The sequence below is a fragment of the Periophthalmus magnuspinnatus genome, chromosome 3, assembly GCF_009829125.3.
Source record: "Periophthalmus magnuspinnatus isolate fPerMag1 chromosome 3, fPerMag1.2.pri, whole genome shotgun sequence".
Lineage (NCBI taxonomy): Eukaryota > Metazoa > Chordata > Actinopteri > Gobiiformes > Gobiidae > Periophthalmus > Periophthalmus magnuspinnatus.
Genome location: NC_047128.1, coordinates 16,456,391 through 16,480,199, shown reverse-complemented (window position 1 = coordinate 16,480,199; position 23,809 = coordinate 16,456,391). Strand labels below are relative to the sequence as shown.

The 23,809-nt window shown below is 39.1% G+C and overlaps 1 protein-coding gene across 1 annotated transcript in view; it reads right to left on the bottom strand.

Moving 5' to 3' along the window:
• trip4 (thyroid hormone receptor interactor 4) overlaps window positions 1-22,239 on the bottom strand; it is a 135,285-nt gene extending 113,046 nt beyond the window's left edge. The window contains exons 1-11 of the mRNA XM_033986000.2: window positions 22,024-22,239; window positions 21,172-21,356; window positions 19,962-20,086; window positions 17,488-17,706; window positions 16,385-16,463; window positions 15,950-16,055; window positions 15,174-15,389; window positions 14,210-14,333; window positions 13,790-13,989; window positions 13,345-13,469; window positions 13,158-13,249 (exon numbers count right to left, since the gene is read on the bottom strand). Coding sequence (XP_033841891.1) covers window positions 13,158-13,249; window positions 13,345-13,469; window positions 13,790-13,989; window positions 14,210-14,333; window positions 15,174-15,389; window positions 15,950-16,055; window positions 16,385-16,463; window positions 17,488-17,706; window positions 19,962-20,086; window positions 21,172-21,356; window positions 22,024-22,103 — 1,551 coding nt within the window. The 5' untranslated portion in view covers window positions 22,104-22,239. The remainder of the gene's footprint in view (window positions 1-13,157; window positions 13,250-13,344; window positions 13,470-13,789; window positions 13,990-14,209; window positions 14,334-15,173; window positions 15,390-15,949; window positions 16,056-16,384; window positions 16,464-17,487; window positions 17,707-19,961; window positions 20,087-21,171; window positions 21,357-22,023) is intronic.
• Between the last annotated feature and the right edge of the window lie 1,570 nt (window positions 22,240-23,809).

The following is a 23,809-nucleotide window of genomic DNA, read 5'->3' as shown; positions in this document are numbered from 1 at the left end:
TGACGATAGGTGATTGACACGGTGTCGCTGCTGGTGCGGCGCCCTGCCAATATAATGGTAGGGGAAAATGTAAATGTAAAATGTAATGTAAACCTAGACTAAAATATTTCCAAATTACATTACACATTTATAGAAGACACTGGTAATTCCTCCCAATCGTACCCACAGGTGGCTGCACTTACTACTCATTCAGCCTCATATATTTACATAGCACCAGTCCTATTGAACAAGCAGAGGAAACCCGCAGCTGAGAGCACATATGAAGCAGGTTAAAAGGAGGTTGTGATGGAGTGTCTGCAGACAGCGGTGCACAGTCCTCTCATTGCAGCAGAGCCTTTGCCTGGGCAGATGTGACGTGGATGTATTTTTCATGCTGTGGAAATCTGTGACTGAGGCTGCTCATCGTCTACCATCTGGGGACCCCGCTTAAATGCATTCTACACACTGCTGCAGAATCACAAGATGTCTGACCCCGGTGCCGTGGCAAAGTGCCCAGACATGGAGAAAGGGAAGGGAGAGAGAGATAGGGGGAGAGAGAGGGGTAGGGAGAGAGGTAGAGAGTGCGAGAGGGGGAATGTGACTGAGGAAGGGGGTAATAAATGATATGACGAGGCATTTGTCCAAAAAACATGGGGGCATCCTATGGTACACCACCTTGAGAATGCCTGATCTCATCCGATTTCTGAAGCTAAGCAGAGTTGGACCTGATTAGTACTAGGACGGGAGACTGATGTGCATACCTGCAGTGGGACAGTGCCCTTGGGCATATCACCCATCTTGTCTAGTCTGAGCGGTCACTGTTGCCTTAAAGACTGCTTACAGCTTTATCTGCTTATTTTTTGGGTGCATGTAGCCAGGACCTATATAAAAGTATGCTCATACCAAATAGAACACTACACATCATATTGTTGTCACCTCATCAAAAATATACATTGGATTTTGTTTCATTCACGCTTGTTTCATTAATCCATTAAACCAAAATCGTCTTCACTTGCATTTTGCCTGGATTATTGCCTCACAAGTAAAAATCTGGACTTCTACACAGTCTATAAACCATCATCAGACTCATTCTGCATTCCAGTTGTGTTCAGAATTAATACATGGCTCTATTCGTGTAGCATTCACATGGTCAAAGGGCTTCATTTATTTTCTCATTGTTCATTCCCATTCCTGACAGCAGAGGGAGCTCCAATTCCTATTTATCTCACTGGAAACAAAAGCTGCAGTTTATAAAGAGCGTTTTCAAAATGTAGATATTATTTTAAGTTAGAAAATGTGAAATACTAATCCAAAGATGACCAAAAGCGTGTTTAAAAAGGAATTAAAGCAACAGTAATGTATAATATGTCTTTTACGTCAATATTTGAAATTTCTGCAAGTAATTCCACTGACAGAACACAACCCGAATTCCCTGCATACACAACCATGACCTGTACAACATGCTGTGTGAAAATAGGCTTGTACATGGCATGCTGATGGTGGAGGGGAGGAGGGGAAGGGGGAAGGGCACAGGAAGCCCAAGGAGCAGCCGTTGTACATTCACACAGTGTAGGACAGAAAAGCCAGAGGCACAAAATAGCACTTCCTTTTGCTTTCTGGAATGCATCCAGCATACCCTGCCTGCGAGTGCGTGTGTGGCGTTGCCGGCAGGAAAGCTGGGAGCGTATAAATATCGCATTACCGCACATGGAAACACAGGCATCAGTGCGCGCTCCCAGTCGGACTAACAAGCGGCCCGGAGGTCACGCGGAGAGCTTGCACAAATGGAATTCCTCACAAAGCAGGCCCTCTTTCAGCAGAGAAGTGGCTGCGCTGTGATGTGGTTCCAGCCCGTGGTTTCAGTTAACCCACAAGTGCTGGTATGCATAAAACATCCAGGGAGCAGCACATAGTGTAGGAGCCCGACTCTGCTAGCACAAACATTTGTTATGGATATAGACTGGAGAGGATCAAGCGCCATCAAATTAATCTCTGTGGAAAGAAGACATGGCATAGGAGCTTGGGTTATTCAAAGTCGCTGTACCTAATTTTTACGGTCTTAAACATGAGAGACACAAATAGTGATTTTAAATGGTTAGTGGTCCAAAGTTACTCCTCACTTATCTTATTCATTCCGAGCATCTTAACTATTCATCACAGTGAGTTTAGAACAGCTTTTCACAACTTTCAGAAACTATAGCGGAGTTTTGCTGTGACTGTAATCCTAACAGCATGCTTCCTGATTCTCAGACAATAAAACAGTTATAATTAGATACAGACAGCACACGGTTGACTTATTTTGACCTCAAGAGCTGCTTATAAAGTCTATCTGTACTGGGGCAAGACAGATTTTGCTCAAATACATGGAAAAAATTCTGTTACATTTCAGCATTTGCTATGGGACAAGCTCTAGTGGCACCCATCCCATCCCAAGTAAGTAAGCATTAACTTTAAGCAAACAAACAAATGAAAAATATTTTACTACCACACTTTATATGTACAGTTTAATGGTTATAATAAAAATGTTATGCAATTAATTTACAGGACAGGTTGTGACTGCAATGTGCCAGGTCTTGATGTGGTAATGTTATCGATAAAACTACATGGGCCAGTGCTCTGTCAGAACAAGCCTGTGGGTAAAGCAATGACGCCAAGGTATCAAATGTGAAATACTGCAAGGTGTGGAGAGAAAGTGACAGCGTTACGACTGCACTTCCACTGCTATAAACTGAATTTGAGTTCCAACTGTCAAGAGTGGGTGGAGGGAGCTACATGACATAAAACATCCATTTACAACCGCAGGCAAGCAGGCTAACAAAACAGTATGCTATTCAAACATGTAACCTAACCAAACAGTTCAACATACAGACCGTAAGTTACACGGTATTAAAGCGCTGTACCTGATTTTTACCGTCTTAAAAACATGAAAAACAGAACAAATTGATTTTAAAAACTTTGCAGTGGTCAGTGCTGCAGTTATTCCTCATTTACATGCATTCTGAACATCCTAATTATTCACCACGATGAGTTTATAAGTGGATTTCACAACTTTCAGAGACCAGAGTGGAGTTTTACTGTCACGGTAAAGCGGCGAGCAACAACTAGCATGCCAAGTCCCACTTCCTGATTCGCAACCATAGACTGTATATATAAATGGACATAGCTAAAGCGCTAGCCGGCGTGTTCCACATAGGAAGTGATCATGGGCGCGCTTCCGGCTCCGTCCTCTCCTGGCTCCAATTCACTTTACGCTGAAAAAAATCGTCACAGCGTTGCTAAGTGTGGCGAGGAAGGGGCGTTATCTTCAACAGGTTTGCTCTGGATTGGCTCTGATGCTCACAGTTCGAAATGTAAATGCGGAACTCGGATACAAATTCACTGCTATAACTGCTAGCCTCGACGAGCTTCATTTAACTGGAGCCAAACGCTATAGGTGATGTCACGCTCACTTAGTCCACTTCTTTTTACATTGCTATGTATGCTATGCTCTCAACCAATAAAAAGCTTTATAATTAGATGCAGACAGTAGACAGTGCACTCATTTTGACCTCAAGGGCTGCTTATACAATATATCTGTAAGAGCAAGACAAATTGTGGTCAAATACCTGGGAAAAGTCGGGTAGAGGCACTTTAACTGTGTCTGGCACTCTCTTTCTTGGGTCCCTGAGCTCATATCCAGGTGAGAGTGAGACAGTTGATTTATAACAGATACACACACTGCTGCCTGGAAGAGGAGAGTGGTGTTGTGCAGAGTCAGGGTTAATGGCAGCTGGGTCCCTGCCCTGAGGTTAACATAACAACACTATCTGCTACACTGGACTTACCCGATTGTACAGTAAAATCTGTGTCGAAATGTTGAAACACGCTGATAGCATTACTGTGTCAGCGCCATTTAATCAGACTGGACTTCACGGAGCTACAGGAAAACTAGGAGTCCGTTGCGATAGGGCTGCAAGAATAATCACAATCAAATCAAAATTGCAACACAATTAGCAAATCGCAGGGTTGCAATTTTACCATAAGTGCCATAATTTCCTTCACAAATATAAAATATCCTGTCTTATTCTGCATTAAACCTGCTAACACTGTAGTTTAGAAGATTAGTTGTATTAGTTTTTAGTTTATGTTTCAGTGTTTTGGTAGTTCTCCAAGATGGGTTTAAAATGTGAACTTTGAACACAATCCTATTTACAAAACACAAATCAAACCTAATAGCAATTGCAATGCTTGTCTGAAAAAAAATAAAAAAATAAATCGCACTTACATATATTTCCCAAATCATGGTTCAAAGCTCGATTTTTCAGAATAGGTCTCCTTTAATAGCAACCTACTAAACATTAGACTTTTCTGATTGTGTCTTAATGTCGAAACACGCTGATAGCATTACTGTGTCAGCACCATTTCATCAGGCTGGACTTCACAGAGCTACAGGAATAGCATGAGCCCATCATGCACACACAAAAGCCTCACGCGTTCAATAAGAATCAATAGAGCAATGAAGAGCTGCAAGCCAGGCTCTGAGCGGGGCTGTCCGATACACCCCATCTCTTTACCTTGTATTCACTCACACAGGCTGCAGCTGCTCAGGAGAAGCAGGGCCCTATTAAGACCCTGCACTGATCCAATCAATTGTGTCACCGCAGGGGGAAGCTGATGGTGCCATTTGAGCCTGCGTGGGGCCTGATGTGCCTTTACCACAGTGACAAAACACCACTACATGACAGACCATATGCTATACACACAGAAAGTTAAATGAAATGACCCTAGCTTGTTAAAGAAAGGCTATGTAAATATAAACAAGCCAAGCCAACTGCAAGATTTATTAAGAACGGAATTTGAATGGATGCAATTAGCAGATTGCAAAGGCTGGGATTTTTTTATTACCATAATTCGTTTCATTAACAACAACATATCCTGTCTTGTTCTGCATAAAATGTGCTATCATTGCAGTTTAGACCTGTACAAACATGTTCTGAGATGTGATTCTTGTTTGTCAGTTCATATTTGTCAATTTTCCTGGACACGAAACATAAACTTTTAACACAATCCTATTATTAAAACATAAATCACAAATCTAATTTCAACGTTTGTCCGATAAAAATCCCAAATCGTTTTGCCCTAAAGTGCCCTGCCCTAAACTATCAGAGGAGGATAGAGTATTGTTAAAATAATATTACTCAAGTACAATCACATGGCAGTTGCTTCAATGCATTTAGGGGTGTGGTCCTGGTCAAGACAATCTCCTGAACTCCAAACTGAATGTCAGAATGGGAAAGAAAGGTGATTTAAGCAATTTTGAGCGTGGCATGGTTGTTGGTGCCAGATGGGCCGGTCTGAGTATTTCACAATCTGCTCAGTTACTGGGATTTTCACGCACAACCATTTCTAGGGTTTACAAAGAATGGTGTGAAAAGGGAAAAACATCCAGTATGCGGCAGTCCTGTGGGCGAAAATGCCTTGTTGATGCTAGAGGTCAGAGGAGAATGGGCTGAGTGATTCAAGCTGATAGAAGAGCAACGTTGGCTGAAATAACCACTCGTTACAACCCAGGAATGCAGCAAAGCATTTGTGAAGCCACAACACGCACAACCTTGAGGCGGATGGGCTACAACAGCAAAAGACCCCACCGGGTACCACTCATCTCCACTACAAATAGGAAAAAGAGGCTACAATTTGCACGAGCTCACCAAAAATGAACAGTTGAAGACTGGAAATATGTTGCCTGGTCTGATGAGTCTCGATTTCTGTTGAGACGTTCAAATGGTAGAGTCAGAATTTGGCGTAAACGGAATGAGAACATGGATCCATCATGCCTTGTTACCACTGTGCAGGCTGGTGGTGGTGGTGTAATGGTGTTTCTTGGCACACTTTAGGTCCCTTAGTGCCAATTGGGCATCGTTTAAATGCCACGGGCTACCTGAACATTGTTTCTGACCATGTCCATCCCTTCATGTCCACCATGTACCCTTCCTCTGATGGCTACTTCCAGCAGGATAATGCACCATGTCATAAAGCTCGAATAATTTCAAATTGGTTTCTTGAACATGACAATGAGTTCACTGTACTACAATGGCCCCCACAGTCACCAGATCTCAACCCCATAGAGCATCTTTGGGATGTGTTGAAACAGGAGCTTCATGCCCTGGATGTGCATCTCACAAATTTCCATCAACTGCAAGATGCTCCTATCAATATGGGCCAACATTTCTAAAGAATGCACCAGCACCTTGTTGAATCAATGCCACGTAGAATTAAAGCAGTTCTGAAGGCGAAAGGGGGTCAAACACCGTATTAGTAGGGTGTTCCTAATAATCCTTCAGGTGAGTGTATGTCTAAGAAATTACTGGAGTAAAAAGTATTTGAGGAAATTATTAGTCAAGTAAGAGTCTGGACATAACAACTGATCTATAAATTGTTAATTAATAAGTTTATGTAAATAGGGGGACAAAACATCATGCACAAAATATGGTGTTTAAAAACTGAGTAAAGCAAAATCATGGTGAAACACTAGTGCCCAAACCATATAAAGGCCCATTCACATTTCCATTTCCCAGAAAAATTGCTTGGTACAAAATGCCAGAACGCTCGGCAATGACCCCCATTCACACATGCACCATTCCCAGAACACTGCCGGGTCTGCCCCATTCACTTTTATTTATTGTTATTTATACAAGGAAAGCCCAAAGAGAGTATACAAATCTCTTTTTAATGAGCGCCCTACTACAATACAGAACAAAAACCAATAAAACTAAAATAACTGTATAGGTCCATTTAAAACATTAAAAACAGGAGCAGGTGTGATTATAAATGTTTATCACCAGATTATTACTCTATAAGTGCATTAGTGGCACCAATGTATCCAGTTTTGCATGTCTTTGAAATGTATAACATTTTGGGAAGCAAAATATCCAAAAGGTTATTTACCCATTTCAGCTCTGGCCGGGTTTTAGACATAGACTATCTTCTTTTTCAGAGTGAACAGTGATGGGTTTTAAATTCATCACCTGTTGTGAAACAAAGCGCCGAGTGAAAGAGAGTGACTAAAGGTCTCAAGGTAGAAGCTAAAGTCTACAGGTATCTCCATAACCCAGTACAGAAAGAAAGGTTCCTTGAACAGTTTCTTTATGTGTATTTCAATAGGATATCAGATTTGATACTTTTTGCAATTGGTATGATATTTAACATGTATCTCTATGGTGCAATTTTCAGCAGTTACCATGGAGACAACAATGTAAACACTGGCAAAAAAGTTGTAAGATAGTCTAAAAACAAAAAAAACAAACAAAAAAACCAAGTGTTTTCAAAGGTGTTTTCAACAAAAAGATGAGAATGACTAACAGAAAAACAGTTGGCTAATGCTAACTAGCTTGTGTAATTTTATGTGCGAGCGCCTTGTTTAAGAGCACATATCAACTCACCTGTTATAGTCAGTCACTAAGTCAGCTCTTTCTGGTTAGATTGTGCTAAAATAATGATAAGAATAAAATATAATAGAGCTTCAGACAGAGCAAAGCCTACAGTTAGCATCACACCCCGAGGGAACGCCAATGACATCAGCTGCAAAGTATCAATGCCAGTTTACAGCGGGTAATGAAAACGTATATTTATTTCTTATTATATGAACTAATCTGATATTTGCTATGGACAAATTATATTATGAAACAATTAATGTGAATGCAAGTTATGAAAAAATAACAACGCAATTAGTGAAGGGAATTTGTCCTGTTTGCTTTGCTGAAGGCTTATCTACACTTGTACATCACTGGCTGATACAAACAAGCTCCAAATGTGCTCTTAAATTGCTCTTCAGTCATTTTAATTTTAGCACTCGACTTCTCCAAGCGCCACTTAAAATGTCCAATTTGTAGCACCCTCCAGAGCTGAGAGATTAATTGAAATTGAAAACGCAATTTGAAAACCGCAAAGATGCAATTATTTAGGCAGTATAATGTCTTCAGCAAACAAGTCGTTTTAGACCTCATTACACGTGTTAATATTTCAGATTTCTCGCAAATGTTAACGCGCCGGGACGTGTTTTGCACACTGAACGGAAGCTTGAAGAAAAAGGCTGGGTTCACGTGACATCACAACAATTTAGTATTGCATAGTTTAACCCGAGCTGGAGACAGGCCAGAACTTTAACGTGGAATTTGCTGTTTAACTGTCAGATTGCAGATTTATTGACCTGGTTTATTGTTAACATCTCTGTAATTACTGGTTCTATCCACGTGAAACAAAAACTGGCACATATTCAATGTCTTTTCTGTCAGTATAAATACACAAAAGTGAAATACTTAATTGGGTTCAAAAAATGGTGCCATTATTTTACAAGAAAGACATGACTGTTTTCAGTTAAAGTCGCTGTACCCGTCTTAAAAAAAGTGAAAAACAGAACTAGTTATTTTCAAACAGTTTGCAGTGGTTCAAAGTTATTCCTCTTACCTTATAAGTGCTTTTCACAACTTATAGAGACAAGTACAGAGTTTTGTTGTGACGGTTGAAAGTGTGCATTAGCATGTTAGTTAACAACAACTACTAACATGGTAACGCACACTTTTTGATTATCAGAATAAAAATAAAAACAAAAATGTTATAATTAGATGCAGACAACATACAGCAAACTTATTTTGACCTCAAGAGCTGCTTATACAAGTTAGATTTTGCTCAAATACGTGTGAACTAACCAGGTACAGGGCCCTTAAAATTACTTAAAGGCATAAGATTAATATGGCAAGTTTGTGGAGCCATTTCCAAAAAAAAAAGATAATGTTTAGGGTTGTCAAAAATATCAAAAATCTCCATATGGCATAGTGCAAAACAGGAACCGGACACTGGGAATGATGAACTGGATTTTGCCAAGTATGAGAGAAAATATGGACTGGATTTCTATGAATACAGAAGATTCTTATGGAGCAACGGATTTGTTTGGTTGAGGATACGTGATTAGCGCCGTATAATTTGATTGACAGAGAGGGTGGTGGTGTTGATGGGAAGCCCTGTCAGTATAAATGGTAGGGGGAACACTGTAGACGACCACATAGACTAGTATACGCCCAAGGACCACTATGGAACCTAGCTGGACGGCTGAGGGATTACACAGATAAGGCCACATGGCAATATAAAAGAAAGTACTTGGTTTAATGTTGAAAATCACATTCAATTGTCTAAATAAATACTGTTTTTTAAATTTTCACTGTGGTATTTCCTCGGTATTTTGCATCGTGACAACATTAATAAAGGTTGAACATTTGCGGGCCACAGGTTTGGATGTATAGACCCCTGTCCTCCATCAAATTCTACAACATGAACGCAACTAAATCATAAATCCAATCCTACCAGCACGTGTCACCGGTGCCCCACCCGCTCTTCATCTAAGTGGGGAGGAGGAGGACATGAGGAGACAGAGCACCCGTCACCACCAACGGCCAATTACCCGCAGCACGCAGGAGGCTGGGGGGTTTGAGTGGCCTGGGGGCTTAAAGATTATGGAGAGACTGGATCAATACACCGGTCAGTTTGTAATGAAGGAATGGATTGGTCAGGTGAACCGCATGGTAATCCTGCTCTGGCTACTCAACTGTGACTGGGGATAGTACTAAAGCACCCCTACTGGAAAAACATCCGCTACTACATGATACTCAAGACTAACCATGTCCTTAAAATAGCCGGTTTGTCTAAATTTTTCTGTGTATTTGAGAAAAAATAGTATTGCCTCAGTAAAGCTCCATTGTATAAGCAGCTCTTGAGATCAAATAAATCTGCTGTGCACTGTCTTCAATGCGTCTCATTATAATGCGGTTTCTTATCCGATAATCAGGAAGTGTGTGTTACCATGCTAGTTGAGGTTAGCTATACTGTGACCGCAAAACTCCACCTCTAAATGTTGTAAAAACGCTCATAAAGTCATTGCGGTGGATAATGAGGATGCTAAGAATGCGTAAGGTAACTGAGGAATAGCTTTGGACCTCTGCAAACAGTTTAAAATTAACTTGTTCTGTTTTTCAAGTTTTTTAAGGCGATATAATCAGGTACGGCGCCTTCAAGCCAAAAGATTAACATGGAAAGTTTGTGTCTCCAATGGATTTTTTAGTCTGGATATTTCTTTCAAAAACAGTGAATCACCCATAGCGTTATACGGGCCCCTAACCTCCATCTGAAATGATAATTCTAAGTCCTTACAAGTCCAAAAGTGTATTTCAGTTGACCGTATATTACAGTCGATGCTATTGGTGACATTCTCTTAAGTGAAAACATGCACACGCTAGAACATATGTGATCTCTCAGCTTGATCTATGTGGCTTTTTGGAAATATCGCCGACAGGACTTGGGGCCGCTTTAGACGGGGGCGGAGGGATACGGGCTGTGCTGTGTCTCTTACCACCCCCATTTTAACCAGCCACAGCTGCCAGCCCAGTCAGCACAGTAAATCTACAGCTCACCCACTGGGCCGCTTTGTAGGCACCACGACATGAAAACAACCCACACTTTGTCAAGCTTTCTAAAGAAGGCATATCACTTACTATTTCAACATGAAAGAAGTAAAACAGGTTGTGACGCTGTTTGCGCCTCAAGTAACTAGGGTTGTGAAAAGTTTCGAAAATCACAAATCGATACTAAAACTAGTATCGAAACTAGATACTTATTTGGGCATGTACCTATACTAAAAAGGTCACATTCACAGGACAGAAATCAACCTTTCCTGAATAGCTTTAGAATGATATTGAGGTGTATTGGAACTAATATAAAACACATAGACTAGTACACGCCCATGGACCACTATGGAACCTACCTGAACGACTGAGGACACAGATATAAGGTCACACGGGGATATAAAAGAAAGTACTATCATTTAATGTTGAAAATCACATTCTTCTGTTTTATTATTATCATCATGGTATTGAGTCTATTCCTTAGTATTGAAACTGAGTTCGTGACAACACTACAAGTAACAAATATACAGTAGGGATGTCAATATTATTCTGTTAATCATTGTAAATGCAGGTCACGATATCATCATAACAAAAAACTAATTACAATAATGCATTGGATTTATAAAGTGGTTCATATTGCGCAATTCATTCACTGCACACTCTATAGTGGTAAACTGCTACTGTACAGCTGCTATGGGGTGATGGAAACAAGGCTGCCAACATTCACCATCAGCCCATCTGACTACCAAGACTCACAAACACAACACATTCATACAAGGCAATGTGGGTGAGGTGCCCTGCCTAAGCACACAGCAAATTGCCTGCTGTCCCATTGTGGCCCCTGGTATTCCCAGTGGTCTCCCATCCAACTACTGATCAGGTCAAACCCTGCTTAGCTTAAGAGATCTAGAGTAGCTTTTTATTACATTCACCCATATCAGGTATTTTCTACCAAAAAAAAAAAAAAAAAAGTTTTTCTTAAGTACACACACCTATTATTTTCAGACCGCTTTCATAACAAAGCATCTATCTTATATGCATTTTATTTTATAATATCCACGTATGCTCATCATTTTCATTTCAAACTGCTTTACTCACTTGACATTCAGAAAATGAAAGGCTAATTACTGCACAAGGACCCAGTTACAATTATGAGCGGTTGACAAAATCAACATCTCAGTAATTCTGGGGTTAGGTTAATCTTCTCCTCATCATATTTTTGCACTCCATCAGAAATATGTTACAAATATGCTTCACACATCAGAAAAATAGTGTAATATGGGCTCTTTAAATCTCAAAAGTGGAATAACCCTATGACCAAACATTGGGATGCTTGTGTTTTTCCTTGCTTCTTTTTGTGGAGGGGCCTAGTGTGGGGTGGGGGTATTATTTATGACCTCACACGCACGCACGCATGCACACACACACGCACACACACACACACACACACTCTCTCTCAGGATGAAAGGGCAGTCAGTCACTCAGCCTCCAAACCTGATTTTACTGCCCTGGCTGGAATGAGACAGAGGAGAGCACAAAAGAAAGAAAAGGCCCAGAGATTTACAGCTCCCTGCAGTCTCGAAGCTAAAACTAAACCAGGGAACGCTTATGGTTTTCTGCAACAAAGAACACAACTCTTCTTCACAAATGAGACAAGTGCTCATTGGCCTAAACGCGCGGAGGCCGGAGCGTTGCTAAAGCAGAGGGCTGTAGTCGTCATGGTTGTGGTAGCTACTGAAGTGGACAGCACCATTCAGATGCAGTTCTGGTTAATTGTATTGACCCTACAGCTGGCAAAATGATACTTTGCAGTGACATCACGCTGGAGGGTTCTGCATGTATGTCTATAGTGAAATATTCAGCAGTTACCACGGTGACACAGTGCACACATTAGCAAATACTGCCAAAAAAGTTTTTAAATTGTCTGTAATTTCAAGAAAAAGTACAAGTAAAAGTAAAAGTGTTTTGTTTTTTTTCAAAAAATGTGAACAACCAAAATAAATTTCAGTCATTCATTCATACAAAAGGATGTCAACAACACATTTTCAGGAGTCTGATCAATACGAGTGCTCATAGTCCTGTTTAGGTGTTTGATTTTCAACAAAAAAGGTGAGAAAGACGCTCACTATCTTGTGACAGGTGAACTGATTTGAGATGTTTAAGTCCCTTTCAGATGAAATTACTATGTAGTTCAATTCTTTATAGTCAGATTGTGTTAAATAAAAGTCTGATTTAATTTAATATTACTCGAGTAACAGAACTTCAGACAGAGCAGAGACTTGAAATAAACAGACACTGAAAACTGATCAATTGAAATGTCAACAATGATTATAGAGTACAAATGCATAAGTATATCAGCATACACAAATATTGCACAAACTGTTATCTTTGCAGGTTTGTCTGAGTAAAAGTAATAAATCAAAGTCAAGTTAAAAATCACTAAATACAGAAACAGTATTTCCATCCTACTTTTTTCTGACCAATACTTAGATCAGAGCACTGTGGAGATTTTTTGAGTAAATGCTGCCCCAAGAGGTGAAGTGAACCATCATTCAAAGATAAGTAGGCAGAGGCTGACCTCTGCTGGCTACAGCAGCCATTAGAGGCACAGAAACTGCTCAGTGTTTACTTTTACAGTTGGTCTTTCTTTTTTGTTATCTTAGAAGTCCACTATATTCAGTGGTCTTTGGTATAAGATGTTAAGTATGTTTAGTGCAGGTAGTGCTTTATTGGTTACAAGTCACTCACCTGTTCTCTAAACTGTTCCTGGGAAAGACAGTCGGTCACGTTCACACAGCCCAACAAGCAGCCAGTGGGGTAGTCTTTGGGAAAGGCAGGCTCTGCACAGAAAAGGAAGAGCACTTCTATTCATAAACTCATTAAGAGACATTCGATCTATTGTCTAAAATAAAAATATAACCAAATGTACATGTACCTTTCTTGTAAATATGGCGGTACATGTTCTCCACCTCGGCGATCTCCTGGGGGGTGGGCTTCTTCGCTGCAGCAGCAATCCATAGACGACCACGGTGAGACGTGTACCAGGTCCGGCCCTCCACCCTGCAAACAAATAATGAGTGTTACAACAAAGACCAAATGAAATGACACTGAACGGAAATATCTATAGCCTTATAATCCTGGCTTATTTTGAAGTATGGCCTGGTTTCAATATTGAAATAACTGTATTTTATAAAAAAATAGTATGCATGTAATTTATATACAAGCTACGACCAATGCTCATTTTGTCCATAGGCAAGACATCAGTTCAGAATATTAGGTGATATTATTGTGTAGCAACAGTACTCTTATTTGAGTACATTATTTTCCCACCTCTGCCCTTCACAGAGACATGACCCTCCTCTCCACAGCAGACACTGTACCTCTTGATGCCCCTGACGAGCAGAGAGGCCCAGGGCTGGTGCATGCTCAGACACCAGCCTCCATCAGACATCTCCTGCAGCTCTTTGTCCTGGAGCCGCAGCCTGGAGCGCTCCTCACATCCTGTCCCAGCTCCTGCCCCAGGCCTGCTCGCTGTGTCCAGGCTCTGCTTGGGCCGCTCCGAGACCCCCACATCCACCCACTGGAAACGCAGGGGATGTTTAATAAAGATTCAACTGATGGCACAACATTCAAAGAGCCTAATGCATTTTTGACATAAGAATATATGGCAGAGATGGCTGCTGAGCTGTCACTGTCCCGTTGTTCTGATGTACTTAATTATTAAAATAATGACTTCCCAGTCAACAAAATGTAACTGAGTTATTATCTAAACAGTGTCTCAAGTAAAAAGTGAAAAGTACCTCAGGTGCACTCTGCATGATGTTGGGGTTGACCAGATCTCTCAGAGCTGGGCGATTTCCTTGGACTCTGGGGAACATGGGTGAGGAAGGGTCACTGTTCATGGCCTTCAGGGTCTCATCCAACCTGCACAAACATGAACACATTTAGTGTACTATAAAACCACCAACAAATCAGAACCCTGCAGATGTGGCTTTTGTGACAGGTCTCATATATAAGATCTGTACGCACAACTGATTTGATCTGTTGGTGGGAGGATGGCTCATACAGGCATGCCAAGTAAGAGTAAGTGAGTAAAATTATTGAAATTGTTTTTTGCTTAAAGCTATTTGGGGCAACTGCAGTCAAGGGCAAGTTTATTTATAAAAGCACATTTGCAAACAGCCATCACTGCCTCAGAGTGCTGTGGAAGATCAATAATGGCACAATAATAAATACTCATGGAATGTATATATGTTTATAAGCAAATTAATACAACTGTAGTTTAAATACAATAAAATACAGAGCTGAAAACATGTCATTACTAGGAAATACTGTCATATTGTGTTATTTATATTATTGACAGCTGTTATTACATTTTCTCAAAGGATAATTCCCTGTCAGGCCAAATAACCAGCCAATAATGTAATAATCATTTTATTTTGATTTAAAGGCTTTATATGAGAAAAGTTAAAAGGAGAAGTGAGTGAGGTTAATCTGTCTTTATATGAATACGTTATTTCCTAGTACTTTTTTCTGTACAAACTGCTTTTTTTGCACAAACTCCTCTGCAGGTGTAGTCTTGTGATTGCAGTTTGGGTCAGACACAGAAAATACGTAATCGTTTCGAGAGCTTTTGCTTTTAGCTTTGCCCTTTTTAGTCATCTAATCGATCGGTAGTAGTGTAGTCGACCAAGAATTTGTTTAGTTGGCTACAGGCCTAATTGCTGGTTACGCCACACCCTTAATAATAATCCCTGTACTCACTTCCTGTAGTACTCTTTGAGTCCGTCTCCCTCTTCGATGACCTGTCTCCCGGCAAAGTCCAAAGTGATTTTCCGGTCTTTCCGAGAAGCATGTCGGATTTCTCTGAGCTCTTCCTCTCTCCTCCTCAGCTTCTCTCGCTCGCCCGGAGACAGCCACTGATTGGAGTCCGTGGCAAAGTAATCCGACTCGTCATCCAAAACCTGGGTCCTCTTCACACTGCAAAGAAATATGGCATTAACTTCATTTATATTTACTTCTATAGACAAAGCCCAATGAGAGCACCAGACTCTCTTTCTCATGAGCGCCATGTTAAAATATAAAAAAAACTAATGAAACAAATAGCTACATAGGTCCATTTAAAACAAATAAAAACAGGAGCAGGTCTGATTATAAATATTGATCACCAAATTATTAAAGCACATTAGTGGCACTGAGGTATCCAGTTTTGCATGTCCCTGAAATGTATTCCATTTTCGGGAAACAAAACCACAAGCTTTTTACGCTTTTAACTTCTAGTGTGGCCAGTTTTTTAGACTTAGACAACATAAGATCTTGTATTAAAAGTTTCTGTATCAAAGTTCAACAAACAAGTGAGATATTCAGGAAGTCTATCGCCGTAGTCCCTTATAAATACATTTTATACAGTGTACAGTGATGGGTTTTAAATTCATCACCTGTTATGAAATGAAGGGCTGAGAGAAAGAGTGAATTTAAAGGTTTACGTCCTTATAAGTAAACTCATATTTCAGTATATTTTGTATTGTACAATTATTTACCTATTCCTGTCAAACTCCAGCAGCTTGTCCTTGTGCTGCACAGCCTTCTCCAGCCCGGCCTTCATCTTGGCTTCCTGGTGTGGAAGATAATCTCTTTCTCCATCGTCTGGCAACACATTTTTAAAACAGAGCCTTAGAATGGAGACGACTCTTAAAGGTTCAATATTACGCAGGATTGACTCGTGTGATCTTTAAGCCAAGTTAGAATGTTGTTACCTCCTCAAATTAACATCTACCTTTTACCATTTGTTTAGTAAAAATTGGCAATTCCAGGGCAGAAGTTACACAAATTCTAGTAAACTGGGAAGGTAAATATGAGGATTTGTGTGTTAAACATGTGTGAACAAAACAAAACATAACTCCAGGTAATGACAGATCCTGAGATATCATGGTATCGTATACAATGAATGATATTGGACACAGTTTGTTTTTTACCTCCCATGAGCTTCTTTCTAAGTTTCTGGCTTTTGTTGGAGTCTCTTTGCAGAATCTCTTGTTCCTCTTTGGTGCACACCTGTCCAAAACAAATTAAACATGTAGCATTCAATTATTATATTTATTATATACATAAATGTGGCAACAGTAGCTGGGTGGCTCAACAACCAGAAAGTCTACGGTTCAACCTCTGCCCAGGTGTACAACAGACACACTAAACACAATATGTAGAGCAGATACTGATTATAAATGGCCATGATGTAGGTAATAAATGCATGAGCAGACTCTAGAGTGTGATAAAACAAAAGCCACATTTCTCTGTTGATTACATTGTACTTCCCTGTGAAATATCCAATAGGTACAAATGTTGAACTTGATAATTTATATTAGTGACTACTAGACCCTAGAACTCAGTGTATAACAACAATATAACAGTATAACAAAAAAACATTCATTCATTCATTTTAGCTACCCCCATCTGTATTAAATAATAAGGCCTATTGAGCTTATTCCGCCCCGCCCACTTTTGCCTCTAAATGCGACTAAACCACACTTTCTTTATGGTGGCACTTCCAATTAAGCGGGAATCCCATTCATTTCAATCGAGAATTTGAGAAAGGTTTTGCTGCTAAAAATCTGACATAAAGTAGGTTGATTTGTGTAAAATGTTGCCTGTCACTCACCCACAGCATGACTGACGCTGACCAATAGGAGTGGGTGGGGTAAAGTGTCTGTGTTTGTTTAATTCAGCTCTATGGTGGCACAAAATCTCTATGCATGGGTTTAAAGATAATGACAAAATAAGAACTGTTGCTACAGCAACAGGCAATTTTAATCCAAGTATCATATTATCATTATATTATAGTTGAAACCCATGAATAGGACAGTACCACCAATAATACCAGGCAGAAGATCACAGTGACATTGCTCATGAAAATATTTGTCTAGATTCTGTTTTTACTGTAAGGTGACCTAAGCAGTTAGAAAGGTGTCAACAAATAAACATATTTATTATTAGTAGTAATTTTGATCATATACAATAAAACCTTTAAACTGCTGAATATGAGCAGAACTGGTGAAAAGTATAACTCATTTGACTTTACCAAGCTTCCACAGAATAGGCACGGTCCAGAGCCCTCCTGTTCACACACGATGCGACCACAGCTGATACAGTTGTTGATGAGCTTGTGCTTTTGAGCAAGGCACTCGCACGCATGTCGTCCTGGGAGCAGCACTGCCAGTTTGTCCTGCCCTTCCTTAGCATACAGGTTCACAAACTTATTTTTCTTTTTGGAAGAAGACAAGCTGCCCATGTCTTGGCTCTATCAATGTAAAAAAAAGAGAATATTTATTTATACCAGGGAGTCCCACTGAAATTCAGAATATAATTTATAGTCTTGTTCAAACTAATAGCAGTACAATGTGAATAATTAGAATAATCCAGGTTTTTTATATTTTTTATTTCTACATGGCAAACAAGTTACCAGTAGGTTCAGTAGATTCTTAGAAAACAAACAAGACCCAACATTCATGATGTGCACGATCTTAAGGCTGTGCCACTGGGCAACTAGTTGAAAGGGGTGTGTTCAAAAAAATAGCAGTGTCTGCTGTTGACTGTACAAACTCAAAATTATTCTGTAGAAACATTTTTGTTTGTAAGATTTAGCAATCCTGTGAATCACTAAACTAACATTTAGTTGTATGACCACAGTTTTTTATAAATGCTTCACATCTGTGTGGCATGGAGTCAACCAACTTGTGGCACCTTTCAGCTGTTATTCCACTCCATGATTCTTTAACAACAGTCCACAATTTATTTACATTTCTTGGTTTTGCTTCATAAAAAGCATTTTTCACATCCTCCCACAAGTTCTTGATTGGATTAAGGTCCGGGGATTGGGTTGGCCACTCCATAACAATAATTTTGTTGGTTTGGAACCAAGACTTTGCTCGTTTACTTGTGTGTTTGGGGTCATTGTCTTGTTGAAATACCCATCACAAGGGCATGTCCTCTTCAGCATAAGGCAACATGACCTCTTCAAGTATTCTGACATATGCAAACTGATCCATGATCCCTGGTATGCGATAAATAGGCCCAACACCATAGTAGGAGAAACATGCCCATATCATAATGCTTGCACCACCGTGCTTCACTGTTGGCTTGAATTCAGAGTTTGGGGGTCATCTCACACACTGTCTGTGGCCCTTGGACCCAAAAAGAACAATTTTACTCTCATCAGTCCACAAAATGTTCCTCCATTTCTCTTTAGGCCAGTTGATGTGTTCTTTGGCAAATTGTAACCGCTTCTACCCATCCCTTTTTTAACAGAGGAACTTTGCAGGGGATTCTTGAAAATAGATTAGCTTCACACAGATGTCTTCTAACTGTCACAGCACTTACAGGTAACTCCAGACTGTCTTTGATCATCCTGGAGCTGATCATTGGCTGAGCCTTTGCTATTCTGATTATTCTTCGATCCATTTTGATGGTTGTCTTTCATTTTCTTCCACGTCTCTCTGGTTTTGCTCTCCATTTTAAGGCATTGGAGATCATTTTAGCTGAACAGCCTATAATTTTTTGCACCTCTTTATAGGTTTTCCCCTCTCCAATCAACTTTTTAATCAAAGTACGCCGCTCTTCTGAACAATGTCTTGAACGACCCATTTTTCTCAAATGCATGTTCAACAAGTGCTGGCTTCATCCTTAAATTGGGGCCACCTGATTTACACCTGTTTTTTCATAAAACTGATGACCTCACTGATTGGATGCCACATTGCTATTTTTTTGAACACACCCCTTTCAACTAGTTGCCCAGTGGCATAGCCTTAAGGTCGTGCATATCATGAATGTTGGGTCTTGTTTGTTTTCTGAGAATCTACTGCACCTACTGGTAACTTGTTTGCCATGTAGAAATAAAAATATACTAATAACCTGGACTATTCTGGTTAGTCACATTGTACTGCTATTCTTTTGAACAATACTGTACATTTAAGGGCTGGTCAACATAGCAGCCAACATTCCGTTTCATTCAACAGAAATTATTGCAATTTATGGTCTTTCTGAATAAAGTGAATACAATTAAACAAAAATAACAAATGGGAGGGTAAGAATCCAAAGAGGGTTTGTCACATTCTGTCAACTTTATAGGACAAAAAGATTCACAAATAACGTTAACCACTGCAGCTAATAATAAAGTTTTATTTTTTTAGGCTGCGCTTGAGTGGTTCATCCCAGTTTCTCAGTTTCCAACCCAGCATTTTTGAGAGTGATTTAAATACATTATTTTAATTCATAAGTGAATCGGAATCACTTATGTTCTTATTTTAAAAAAATAAGAACGATGTAGTGATTGTTATTATTGTCTTGTTTGTTTATTGTTGTGTTTATTTTCTGTCCGTTTTTAAATGGACCCCCTGAAGTCTAAAAAGAAGGGGTGTGAAAATCAAGTACCCCAGCTTTAATAACTTAAACAAAATATGTTAGATATAGTCTTGTAATATTTTGCTAAGCTTTCTGACAGGTGTCATCCTTTAAATGCTTATAATGTAGAGATATAAGAGACAGCCTTGTACTTACTCTGGCCTGATCTATGGGGGTTTTGACTGCCTCTGGCTCAGGCTCTGCTTGGCTGATGGACAACACCTCTTTGTTCCGACCCTTTCGCTTCGATTTCTTCTGAGACGTTGTGTCAGGGGGTGAATCTAAAAGATATGGATTTATTCACTGTGTGTCCAATAAAGCAATAATATAACAGAACATAACCTGGAAATGTCAGTGTTCCAATACAAAGTACAAGAACAGCAGTAGAAAAGACATGCAATCAAAACTTAAGATATATTATTATTAAAATAGATCTCTATTCAGCTCGGATGTTGAATATGCTTAAGATACAAAAAGACATAAAGCCAATAAAAAAAAACGCTGTGACAAACCTGCACAAGTAGAATAAAACTAGTCATGGGTTACAGGTAAATGATTCCTTCTTGATCTGAAGGATTTTGTGAGGACCTTTCCCCTTTCAAAAGATATAATATTTAGATTTGAACTGCGTTATTGCTATAACAATGGAGGACCATTGCCAGATCCTTCAGGAAGAAATCCTTAAGCTTGAACCCATGACTAGTAGGGCTGTAGGCGGCTAAAGACATCAATTCAACGCCTAAAAAGGAAGCATGGTCAAAGCTCTCAAAACTATTATGCATCTCTATGTATCTGATTCAAACTGCACTTATAAGACTACACCAGTATGGGAGTTCATACAAAAACAACTATTTATACACTATTATAAAGTACTAGGAACCAATGCATTTATATAAATACAGATTAAATTAATCTGCCTTTGACATCAATAAAACTGCCCAATCTTAATCTTGAATCTTCATCTAAATAAAATGATTAGTCGAACTATAGAAATATTGGTTGACTAAGACTCCATCGACCGATTAACCCACTAAACAACTAAAGTCCTACAGCTCTAATGAATAAGGCTATAAAACTATAATGTACAGTAAATGGCTATTACTATGGTTATCTACAGTGCACCATATGGATAGAAAAAAAAATAGCAGGTAAAGTGACTTGGGTGGATTGTAAAAGTAAAAGATTCACATACTGTTATAGTACTGCACATGATTACTACAGGTGACGACACATGTACAAGGCCATCATTGGTCATTGCACAGTCTGACAGCAACAGAACCTCTTCTTCACACAGTGTGGGTATATAATGCAATATAATAATAACAACAATACAGTAAAAAAATGTTTGAGTGGTCATAAATGGCACCTGCAGCAGAGGGCACAGACTCTTTGAGAACAAAAAGCCCCGCCGTGTCCATGGAGGGTCTTTGCGTCCTCTTCCATCGTTTAAGCAGCTCATCGATGAAGTGTCTTTTTCTCCCATCGGTCCCCTGCAGCAGATCTCCCACATACTCCTCCAGCTCCTCTTGGTTTTCAATCGTCAGAATATACCTGGAATAAATAAGAAATACATGGGTAAAAACATTGTTAGTTAATAGCATATTTAAAACCAGCGTATGTAACTTTATAGTAAAACATTTTTTTTAAATCAAACCTTTTTTTCTTACTCTGATTGGGCTTGTCTCTCCACAAACCTGACTCAAGTGAGCACTGCTTTAATTTTCTTTCTTTCTTTTTTTTTTTCCTCTTACAAAAACAGCATGTCAAACTATAATGGCAAAAGTAAAACACAACTACATGCCAAACCATTAAATAGTTTGTTTTTGCACAGGATGATGGACCCTATTTCATGAGTTTACACAGCTTTTTAGGGTGTCCATGTTTTTCACAGTGTCATTTATATACTGACATACATATGTAAACAGAAACAGATTAGACATTATTAAAGATAAGACAAAACAAGGAAGGGCCATTGGTGATCTGTAAACTGTGACCTGGATGGATGGATGGATGCATTATTGGCATTAACATTTAGTTACCAGCAAGAACAAGTCAATTTCCTTTACTCTATCCTTCTATAATCACTAGCTGTGTGCCAAAGAAGTGTCCGCATATGTTAAGATACACGTTGTTTTTTTATGGATCAATATAACCTGAACATTTCCCTGTGATAGTTGAGGTTAGCTCAAAAAGTAGCTAGTGGCGTTAGTTTTCTTACTTGACAATGTCCTCACAGGCCTCTAGTCCAAACCTGTGATGGAGCTGGTCCACACACCACTCGAACAGGGCTTCAGACATTTTACAACACCTTTATATCTTCAAATAAGCGCGGAGGAATAAAACCGGTGTCGTGTCACTTCACCACTGTCAGGCATCAGGCATGAGCGGAGAGGTTTCCAGTCGAGCACAAAACAATGTAACACATGCGGTCAGTATTCCCCGTGGTGAACATTTCCTGTATGAATGGTTCCGGTCCATGAATTACTGCATTAATCATCGATCAACTAAAATATCGGTAATAATTAATTATAAATGTTTAGCATGTTTCGCTATATGCATATACTGAAATGTAATATTTTTTTAGATGGTGGGTTCGTTCAAATGTAATTACCTAAACAATCCCGTGAGGGGCGCCTCTGAATCACAAATGTTTTGAAATGTCAATGTCATTGGTTTGAGCTTCCTGATACATGCTGCAAATTGGGAAAACCTTTAATAACCTATAAACCTATAAATAATTCTTTTATTTATTCATCTTTACATTTTCAAAATCCTATCACAACCATACCGCTATCAGTCTTAATACCTATTGGTAAAAACACCAAAATATTTATTTATTTTTTAGAATTGGACCAGTCATGTCTCACATACTGCACATGTAGGCTATAGTAGATTAAGCTTCAGTAATACATAGGTTACTATTTTAGCTGTCCATACTTTTTAAAATATTTTTTTCTATGGACTTTCTCCAAAGAAGGAGCATAGAATACCGTTCACTTGTCTCACCCAAAAGTTACAGAAAACCAGGATTTACACAGAAAAATACATTTATTTTAATAAAATCATAATGCAATCAAAGTTAGAACAATTGTAATGATGACATGAAAATGACAAATAATATTATATCATTGTTCTGGGTTAGGCTATATAGGCTATGACTTATGCAAACATGTAATGAGTATGGCTAAATGCACATGTATTAATATTCATGTTACATATTCTGTCATACATTTGCTAATAAGTGTCATACAAAAACAACCATGTGGTATTATGGTATATCGGTTATTAGTTAATACATAATATTTGCCTAATACATCCAGAATGATATCTCCAAATATCGTCCAAGTGGTCAGCCAATTGATTGTGTAGTTGAAGGAGTTCATTGGTCACCTATCATTCACTAACAAAATGACATTTCTTTCACCTCAGGTGAACAGACTTTATCGCTCACTGATTCTGCAGAAATCCGCAATGTTTTTCAGTCTTTCCTTCTTTCTATTTTTCTTCGTAAGCAACTGTGTTTGTTTTGATATGGACTATCTGACAATCACGCTCACCTCAGGAACATTCACCGGTGATCAGACTCACATCTTTGTAAAGTACTGAAGATGTGTGTAGTGTGAATACCAGACAAACATATCACACATCGTTGACATGAGACTTAAAACAAGATGAATCAGTCTTTTTGTTAAAACAAGGTAAATTAGGGCTGAATGATGAATCACAATTCAATCTAAAACATAATTTGAATAATTACAATTCGTAATTGACAAAATACAACTCGGAAAATATTATCCTCTATCCTATCCGAGAACAGAATTATCACATACAGTCTATGAATAAAACCTGCTAACTTTATAGTTTAGACCTTTAAAATACAGTACCAACCTGATGATTTGATGAAAAAAAAAAAAACCCTGAAGTGTGTTCTTTATGTTTACTACTTCCAAGTGCTTTGCTTTGTCGACAGCGCTGCAAACCCTTGGCCTTCTTGCAACGAGCAT